Source organism: Triticum aestivum, chromosome 5A (assembly GCF_018294505.1).
Source record: "Triticum aestivum cultivar Chinese Spring chromosome 5A, IWGSC CS RefSeq v2.1, whole genome shotgun sequence".
Lineage (NCBI taxonomy): Eukaryota > Viridiplantae > Streptophyta > Magnoliopsida > Poales > Poaceae > Triticum > Triticum aestivum.
In genome coordinates this window covers 611,934,684-611,944,981 of record NC_057806.1, presented here as the reverse complement: position 1 = coordinate 611,944,981, position 10,298 = coordinate 611,934,684, and the positions used below count along the sequence as shown (strand labels likewise).

Sequence of the window (10,298 nt, the reverse complement as noted above, 5' to 3'; positions counted from 1 at the left end):
AAGGTGTGAGCTGTTTTGTAGCAAAATTAAGTACTTTGTGTTTTTAGTGAGGGTGGCGGTGGTAGATAGTGTTACTTCTATCCTATTCTAGTATATCTAAGCTTAATAACATTAGATTGCGTCCTTGTTGATTTTGTGCGATGGAACTTCTTGATGACATGTTTGTTGTGTTGAGGTCCGTATGCTTCATGAGACAAGATGATTGATTTTAAAATAGAAAACATTCATGTGCAATCATTCATTGGTAATGTAGTGAACAAGAAAGACTTGATTGTGCTCTAGTAATGGTGCCAACCCTAAAAAAAATTGTTCCCTCGCAACGAACGGGCATTTAGCTAGTTATACAAACAATTACACAGCTCTTCAAAGGACGGCAAGCTCCATTTGTTCAGATTGAAATCTCAAGTCGCTGAATAAATCGTATGCATTTCTTACCAAAAGTAAAGTATGTGCAAATCCAAATTCTTATCCGTATAATCATTAAACATCTGCACTAACCGACACTTCCATAACAAACAAATGCAATCAGGTCTGCTCGAAGTGTCTGATACAGAAGAAGCACAAACAGGCATCAGATTTGGAACAAAAATACATCGTCTTTTAATGCATAACAAATAGCTAAGTACACATTATCCATTGCATTGTAGTTGCTGCCCATATCAAACATAATTCAGGGAACAAAACTGATCTCTGTAGTTGCTTCTTGACATACACATATTTAGACAGAAAAATGAACTGCTATATATATCAGCTCATCAAGAGCGGACAAATTTAATTGCATAATATAACACCTAGAGGCATGCAACCTGGTTGTTGATCCACCCACATGAGTGACTCCAATCAGAGGAATGATGGCGACCTATAGGCGAGCTCGGTGCAGCGGCAGGACGAGCTGGCACTGGGATTAGGGCCAATCTTCACTGGATCCACGGGATGTGTATCCTCGCACGAGACACCTAGGCTAAGTGTCGAGCACCTTGCATGCAGTGGCGGTGGTTTCCTATGGTCGAGCTCGAGGCAGTTGCCGGGTGAGCTCAACTTGGGATTTGGGCGATTTCCACCCAATCCGGCAGCTTGGCACCCTCGTCACAGAGGGCATAAAAAACGAGTGTCTCGTGCATAGGTTGGGCGGCTTGCTCGGGACAAAATTTGGATGGGGCAAGCTAGGAGCGGAGGCGCAGAAGAACGAGGGCGTTGTAGGCGGCGGCGAGATGTGGGTGGCGGTTAGATGGAGGGGGAGGGGGGCATTGGCGTTCGGGTGACAGGCGGAGGGGCCGGTGGCGGGGAAGGTTCTAGGTGTCATAGGCCTAGAGGAATTGAGTGGCTTGAGTTTGAAAGATATGGGGTTGAACCAGAAAGAATAAGGAGTTCCGTGAATTTTTGGGTAAATTGATGGACGTGTTTTGCAAAATTGTCATGCCTTGCCTTTACATGCATTAGATGAAAAATCGATGGTCTGAAATTATAGATGATAAACACATTATAGTCGCCGACTAAGGGCTCCTTTGATTCAAAGGAATTTTCTAGAATTTCTGGAGGATTGAATCCTTAGGATTTTTTCTTATATCGGCCCTTCGATTTATAGGATTGAATTCCATAGGAATTTATTTGTACTACATTTCATAGGAAATCTAACATTCACTCTGATCTCTTTTTTACAATTCCTTTGTTTTTCATGTGACATCAAACACTCTTTGCTAATCCTATAAAATTCAAGTGACATATCACTTCAATCCTATATTTTTCTATTTCTATATTTTCAAAATGTTACGAATCAAAGAGGCCTAAGAATTTATTGGAGTAGAGACATCGAGATATAACGAGGAGCTAACCTGTCAAGTCATCCTTCCAGAACAGTCGAATGCGTACGTGGCGCCACCGACACGTTCAGGACCGCGGCGCGTGCACACGTCCCGGCTATCCGTACGCCAACGCCGACCACTTGCGCGTCCCGATTCACCCGCATGCACACGTACCCCTCTGCAGTGGCCACCTGGCCTGCCACATCCCGTTACAACCCGGCCTGCCGCTACGGTATAAATATCCACTAGGCATCACACCACAAGTCCACAACCCACGAGCTGTCTGTCATCCAAAGCCCAAAGCTACAGACAACACTTCAACTCGCAGTCTGGTTCAGGAAAGAGCAGTAGTAAGATGGAGTTCCAAGGGCAGCACGACAACCCCGCCAACCGCGTCGACGAGTACGGCAACCCGTTCCCGCTCGGCGGCGTCGGAGGAGCGCACGCCGCTCCCGGCACCGGCGGGCAGTTCCAGGCCCGCAGGGAGGAGCACAAGACCGGTGGGATACTGCATCGGTCCGGCAGCTCCAGCTCCAGCTCGGTATGATTCTCTGTCGACACATGTCTACACATTCTTGTGCTTTAGTATGTTTAGATGTTCATTTCCATGGCTCTGTGCGTGTACACTGTGCAGTCTTCGGAGGACGACGGCATGGGCGGGAGGAAGAAGAAGGGAATGAAGGAGAAGATCAAGGAGAAGCTCCCCGGCGGCCACAAGGACAACCAGCAGCACATGGCGACGGGGACAGGGACTGGAGGAGCCTACGGGCCGGGAACTGGAACTGGTGCAGCCTACGGGCAGCAAGGCCACACAGGAATGGCCGGCGCCGGCACTGGCACCGGCGAGAAGAAGGGAATCATGGACAAGATCAAGGAGAAGCTGTCGGGACAGCACTGAGCCGCCGGCTCCGGCTGGCTGCTTCCTCTGCATAGCTACGTGTCAAAGCCTTCCAGTTCCACGTGATCTTTGTTCAATAATAAGATGAAGCTGAACGAAAAGTTGTCTCTTATCGCATCCGTGTCAGGGACACTTCTCTGCATAAAGCATGCGTTGTGTTTGTTATGTTTATGTTGAAAAAAAATTAGTGTACGACTATCCCTAAAAAAAATCCCTCAAAAAAAAAATAGTGTACGACTAAACTTGTTTCTCTCTAAAGGAAATCAGGCTCTCCTTTCTGTTCAAGGAAAACCATGCCATTTTTATCATTTGTGAGGACGTTCGTTCTAATTCTAAAATGAAGATTTTTCTTTTGCGAATCATTCTAAAATGAAGACCGCCTTGGAAAGAAGGACCTTAACACTTTTTTTTGTGAACAAATTCTTACGTTACTCCAAAAGCTAAGTTTATAGTCAAGTTCAAAATTTTCTAAAGCGTCGCGGGCTGATCCAAGCCAAACAACAATGCGTCGTTCGGATCTCTCAAAATTTGCCATAAAATGACTAGATATATTTGCTATGGCGAATATGAGTAATAAAAATTTGTCATAAAATGACTAGATTTATTTGCTACGTCGAATATAAGTAATACAAGAATCCCGTTTGCTTCTTTTGATATCCTAAAAAACATACTTTGATTTGTTGCCTTCTCTACTCTTGATCACTTTGATTTATTGCCTTCTCTACTCTTGATCATCATCATTCGATTTGTTGCCTTCTCTAGTACTCCCTCCGTTGTATCAATTTAAGTTAATACAAAGTTGGGTCATCTATTTAGGAACCGATGGAGTATTTTTTATCATCATAACTGTCAGTCGCTTTATCATCATGACTGATGACTGTCAATCGCTTTCAAAATCCAATGGCAGGGAACACCACTGCAGTGTAAGAGATATACTTCCTAAATGGCTAGAAGGTCAGAGTCTAAGGCATCATTACAAAAACAGAATTGCCTGCACGCACTGATATAATTGCCTCCTCATGGTCTCTGAGAACCGTGCATGCTCCTGCTTAGGAAAGAACCATCAAACATTGCATTTTTTCGGCCGTACACAGGGCGCGACCACATCACATCAGGTTGCAGCTTTTTATTGTGTACTAGCAAAAATGCCCGTGCATTGCAACGAAAGGGAAAAAAACTCTCTCTAGCCCAATAAAGCCATGGTTCATATTTCAATTAAGGTGCATCACCACAGATCACCCAGGGCTGATGTTTGGATTATATCCAAGGCCCATCTCATGTCATGATTTATCAAGGCATGATTTATCAAGGGGCTTAGTATTGCTAAAGAATGCCATCAGCCCTGATGGTACAACAGATGTTGGATCACGGAATCCCCCATCCTCATTCTGCCATGAGAATATTGAGGCATTCCTATAAGCATGTGATCTGTAAAATTTCCCTATCAACTAATAATATGAGAAAAAAGCAATATGTAAAATGCAACTAAATCAATAAGACATATGATTAAATGACATGAAAGAGGTTACTAGAACCATGTGCTCTTGTGAAGTGAATTCTTCAAATCTTTCCCTAATTAATAATAAAGCAAATAGTGTTTCTGGTCGTCCGTCAGAAAAATTACCCCCAAAGTTCGCACTAATTACCCACTATGCCACCGATAAGTGAGAAAAAACGGTTCGCTGCGGCTGCATCCGCCTCGCGTCTGGTTCATATAGGATGCCACACTCTAATATAAAACAAGCATATGTCCTACCCGGGTGGTTGGATCTTGTGTCCTCCATTCTGTAGACCTGGGTTCGAATCCCTTTCTTTTTTTTTCTTCCTTTCCTTTTTGGCTGCACAACGTGACCGTTCTTCCTTTCCTTTTTGGCTGCTCGACCCAACATGCTTTTTCTCTTTGTTCAATTTCTTTTTTCAAATTCAAATATTTTAAAAATAGTGGTATCTCTCAAATCCTAACTTCAAATCTAACATGTTATATATGAAAATTTCTCAGAAAAATATGTAAATTTTAAATATGCTATTATCTTCCAGGTTAATCATTTTTAAGATTATGTTTAGGATGCATCATTGTTTGATGCTCACGAAAGTTATTACAGATGAAATATAATATTCCAAATGTTAGTCACCATAAAAATGATTCCATTTCCATCTCAAAAAAATGATTCCATTTAAAAAATATTCTAACAAATTAGGAAAAAAAATCCTTCTCAAATTAAATATATATTCATGTTTTTCTGAACAACAAAAATAAAAATGATTGAAAAACTCTTTCATCGAAGAGCTGAAATGGGTCATGACAAACATGTCTACGATACGTCCAAATTCCATAGTCCAAAAAGAAATACTTAATGTAGCTTTATTTCTGACGTTTGAAAAAAATGAATTAAATAAGTGTTACATAATTACATTGAAGATTGTGATATGTTTTTTTGTCCCGTTGCAACGCACGGGCCCTTTTGCAATAGTATTTTATTTTTGGAGACTCATTCATGTTTAATTTATTGACAGAAACCAAACCCGTTTAAAAATTGCATCACTCGTAAATGCAATAGTTAGATGGCAGGACCGAGAAGTCGCCGCGTCTTGGATTCACCAGCGTCTGTGTGCACCGCGCCTTCTCATTTTATTCCAACGAATGGAGTGATTTTGTGTGCACTCAGCCTGCTGAACAACATAACCACCAGATAGTTTAATTATTGCTCATTGTCATAGCTGAAAATTTGTCATATTCCCAACCCCACTCTGTTTCGAACAAGTCTCTCTCTCTCCCTATCCAGTCACTTCTATTTTCTAACTAATTTTCATTTTATCTGCCTTAAATTAGTGTGAAAAGCCCAGCAAATTCATTCAATCTCCAATCCTCCCTGACCTGGATCAAGCCCAAGGCGAGAACTTTCCTCTCGCCTCTCGGCATCAATGCAATTAGATTTCATTGCTGCATGCCTATGGCTCAAACCCAAGAATAGCCATGTATTCAAAAAGAAGAATAACCATGAAATCAACAATGCAACACACTCATCAGCAAATTCATTTAGAAGGACCGGTTCCATGCCCTTCATTCAGAATTCGCAAACACCAAGATTCAGATCAGGGTTCATAAGGTTCACAGCTTCAGATAGACATCACTTAGCTAGCAAAGTAGTAGAAACTAACAACAGAAGAAAAAGCAAACTAAATTGATGGATGGACGATCATGGCTGGCTATCAATTTTCCTTATGCTATAGCATCCAACCCATGAGTGGCGTTAACATCCTAATATATGTGATATACCGAACCGTGAAGAAATTATAAATGTATGATCAATGAGGATGACTTGCATAATGTGTGGCAAGAAAGGTTTTGTGCTACGGAGAGAGGTGGAACTGCATCATGGACCTGCAATTGAAAAGCACGTTGTATCAAGTAACAACTCTTAACCAAAACTGGAAATAGATACATTATAAATACAATCTGTACCAGGCCTCGCAATGTCATAATCATCATTTAAACAGCACACACATTGTCTGTACAAAAAAGAGCTAGAACAAAAATTAATATCTGAAACAAAAGTCAAAACCAGAACCTTTGTATGGAAGGCAATGAATAATTTATAAAGCAAGATCTAGCAGGCAATCTAGCTATACACGTACAGAGTTTAACATCAAGTGGTTCAGTTAGGAAGATCTAGCCAGCAATCTAGTCCCTGCACGTGAACTGGGAAGAAGATAAAAACGAAAAAGAAGGAGTGTCAATCTTTACATGAACATATCAACCAACCTCAGATCCCGGCCAGCCCCAGCAAGCCTTCGCCGGGAACGCACACGGGCCCCGCCGCTCGGTCCGCAGCCCGCACGGCCGCGCAGGAACTCCCGCACCGGCGGCAGCCCCGAGGGGCCTCCAAGCCGATGCGCGATCCACGGAGGAGGGGCTGGCCCCGAGGAGCGGGGACCCGGCGAGTCCGTCCGCCGGTCAGGAGCTGGGCGACGCCCTTCATTATGGCCGCCGTTTGGGGAGGGAAACGATCATCGGCCACGGTGAGCGGGACGGGCGCGGCGGCGGGATTCGGACAGAGGAGCATGGATACGGGGGACGTCGGCGCAGGCGCGGCGGCGGCGGGCGGCGCACGGTGGGGCGGGGCAGGAGGTGGCGGCGGGATGGATGTCGAGATGGGATCGAGGAGGCAAGGTCGTGCGGGACTGCGGGTGGCTGCGCTATTCTTTTTTATTTTGTATCCTTCCTACTGGTTCGGGGATGACTTATGACGAGGATTGCGGGTTAATTTCTCAGAAATGCGGGGACTTTTTCGCAAAACTGCCACGACGGACGACCAGAGGCAATAGCTGGCTTATTAGTAGGTAAAGATTGAATCAATATGTGCAAAGCATAACGTGGTAGCTGCTTTTCCTTTAACCGGATCATAATTTGGGTCTGTGTTAATGCAGTATAGTGTATCCAGATAGCTGCATAAAATCCTCTTTGACACGTCAACTGGAGGAGCTGGTTTTGCATGCACAATCTCATGGTCTTCTTTTGAACAAACAACTAAACTAAGGGCAAGTCCAACCAGCGTGCATCAAAACAGAACATCAAATGACACGACAACGAATAAGGGGGCGGCAATCCAACCTGATACATCAAATATGCATCACTATTTATTTTCTTATATCCAAAGCACTCAAAATAATTATCAATAAATATCATCTTAGTCCAGAATCATGTTGTGCAAACAATAATAAATCAAATACAAATATTACAACTCAAACATGACTTTTTTAATAAATAATTTAAATTTAAATTCAACTTATTAAGACATATTTTGAAGTTACGCTCTCGACTCGAAGCGCCCGCGAATATCCATGAATGCTCAAACAGATCATAGTCAAACGGAATGCTGAATGTCCACAAATGCTCAAATAGATCATTCTGAAATCAAATGTTATTTTCGGGGTTGCATTTGGATACAATTTTCAAACATCCACGGGTTCCACTATAAAATCCGGATATGATCACCATGTGCTCAGATTCCGACCATGGTGAACTCCGTCACCCTTATCCTCCACAATTATGTGGTGCATGATCACACAATTTGCCATCACCTCCTACAACGTCTCTGCATCCCACAGTTTGACAGGTTCTCGAACATCCATAAAAACGTGCTTGAAGCACTCCAAATGCCCTCTCGACATCTTTTCAACAGGAGTGTCGCCCGATGAGTGATGGAGGTCTGACAATGCATGGGTGGCTGAGTGGGTATTACAGCGGCAATGCCAGTCTCGGACTACACGGATACAGAGCAAAGGGAGGAAAAGGAGTGAGAAAATTCGGGCTATAGGTGAGGTTTTCGGGTGGGCTACGGGTGTCGAAGGCCTACACGACGGAGGTTTGAACGCCCACAAACCTCCGCCGGCTTTGCTTTCAGTTTGTGGTATTTCGGATGTCCAGACCTCATCGCAGACGTTTTGTGGATGGCATTGGATGGCCATAAGTGTCCAGACTGCGTTGTTCAAATGTTTCCGGACATTTTGATGCATGACGTTGGAGTTGTCCTAGGGACTTGCTTGCCTCCTGTATTTTTAATTTGTCTAGTACAATTGCTGCAAGCTTGATATCTTGCGCTTATGCTTAGCTTGTGCAATAAATAAAGGCATTTCCAACCTGGATCACCAAAGTTCCTCGCCAAATATTCTTGGACACGTCTTGCAGTGCTTTAAATAAGGGCATTTCTAACCTGGATCACCAAACATCTACCACCAAATGTCCACGAGCATGTTCGGACGTGTCCATGGACATCTCGTGCGCGGGTCGTCCAACCGTGGTCACGAAATGTTTGCCCATTTCAAACGCATCGAACATAAATACATGCCAACACAGACAAAATTTAAGCAAATAGATTGTAATAAATGCTAACACATATGAAATTTAACAAGTTTGACATAATTCAACTAAACTAATCTAATAAACTAACTAGCGGACGGTGACCTTGTGGGCATGGTCTCAGAGGCCACCAGTACCTCCATCGTCATTCGCACCGCCATCTGAGCCATTTTCATCGTTGTGTCAGTAGTGGAAGGCCCACCAAATGTGTTTTGGGGCTCTTGTGAGAATCATTAGCATAGAAGTTGGGCTTTTGTGGCTCCAACTCAAAAGGTTGCATTTTCTGACACGAGTCCTTCAAAAGTTGTGATTATGGGGGATTTACTCTAAAATTTAAGCATACAAAACAATAGATATGACATATTACTTCTATTCTAACATTGTCAGAATGGTTACTGTTGGAATTATGTGTCCTGCAACTATATTCAAATTGCTTGGAATTGTTAATATTCGGAATACCTCATTATGGAATTGTACATGTATTTATACATGGAATTGATTTACATGTTTACACTACTAGGGAAAAGCCTAGCAGCAGCGCGTATTTTTGGCCTATCAGTAGCGCAGGCACCGGCGCTACTAATAGGGCACTACAGCTAACTCATAGCAGCAGCGCGTGCGCGCCCGCGCTACTGCTATACAAGTGTAGCAGCAGCGTGCTGCTTGGAAGCTCGCTATTGCTAATAGCTCTAGCGCTCTTTGGACGAACGCGCTACTGCTATTGTCATGCTGCTGCTAACTTTTCTTTACTCGCTACTGCTAATTTTAGTAGCTTTTTTTCCTGCATATTTGTTTTGTATTTGAACAGGCTTTATACACAAATCTTTAGCACATACAAATGTCATCATCATACACATACAAATCGCTGCGAGACCACAAATGTAATCATAGAATATACATACAAATAGTCTCATCATAATTATCATCCAACACAAAGCGGTATATCGTCATCATCTCAAAAATAGCGATACATGCAAGTCTCGAATACTTGCAACTATAACGTCATCCATCTAAACAATGATATACGCGAGAAGTGCTATCAGTATGAGTGATAGTGGAACTATGCAATACATGAGGCGGCGATCATGAGTCCTATCTCGTGCTCGCCTGAACCTCAAGTAACTAGCTTGTGCTTCTTGTCTGCTTTTGAAGCCTTTATGGTTGGCACCCGAGACCCCCTGCACTTGCGACTGACACTCATGCCACTCGTCATACACTCCCGGAACCTTCCCTTCGTACACGACATAGCACTTCGCCATCAAGAAACTAGGTACCTATTAGAGATGCATCTTCATCAAGAGGATGTACAATCATATGCAACAAAATATACTAGAGCAACACGAAAAATAAAGGGTTAGCAACTAGATGCAACATACAATATGCAAACTAATTAAGTAGAGGTACGCAGGTCATCATAGGCAAACTAACAAAGTAGCGTTACACAAGTTCGGCAAGGACCGTGGACATCACAAAGTTTCATCGCTACAGAAAGTATACAAGTTCAACCGACACATATCATCATCATCAGCATCGTAAATCACTAGAAGTTCCATCCTTCCGTATCATCAAGGATGGACCCTAGCTTCTTGAACGGCGTGAGGTCTAGACGTTGCATGCCTATGCGAGTTCGGACGTCAGCTCGCGATATAGGGCCGTGGTGGAAGATCCCCTTCTCATCGACGACTTCTTTCATGATGATCGTCGCAATGTCCCTTTGGATGCGAAAGAAGTCATCTCT

General features: G+C 43.2%; 1 protein-coding gene and 1 long non-coding RNA gene across 2 annotated transcripts; one reads left to right on the top strand and one right to left on the bottom strand.

The window, feature by feature from the left end:
- The first annotated feature begins 2,077 nt into the window (after nucleotides 1-2,077).
- On the top strand, nucleotides 2,078-3,008 carry LOC123107951 (dehydrin Rab15-like). Its single transcript, XM_044529829.1, has 2 exons — nucleotides 2,078-2,343; nucleotides 2,437-3,008. Exons 1-2 carry the CDS (start codon nucleotides 2,158-2,160, stop codon nucleotides 2,698-2,700), a joined length of 450 nt encoding a protein of 149 aa, XP_044385764.1. The 5' UTR covers nucleotides 2,078-2,157; the 3' UTR covers nucleotides 2,701-3,008.
- A 1,886-nt stretch (nucleotides 3,009-4,894) lies between these two features.
- On the bottom strand, nucleotides 4,895-6,990 carry LOC123105319 (uncharacterized). Its single transcript, XR_006450793.1, has 2 exons — nucleotides 6,464-6,990; nucleotides 4,895-6,082 (listed from the first exon to the last, which is right to left on the bottom strand). It is a non-coding gene; the product is annotated as an uncharacterized lncRNA (long non-coding RNA).
- Nucleotides 6,991-10,298: the final 3,308 nt, after the last annotated feature.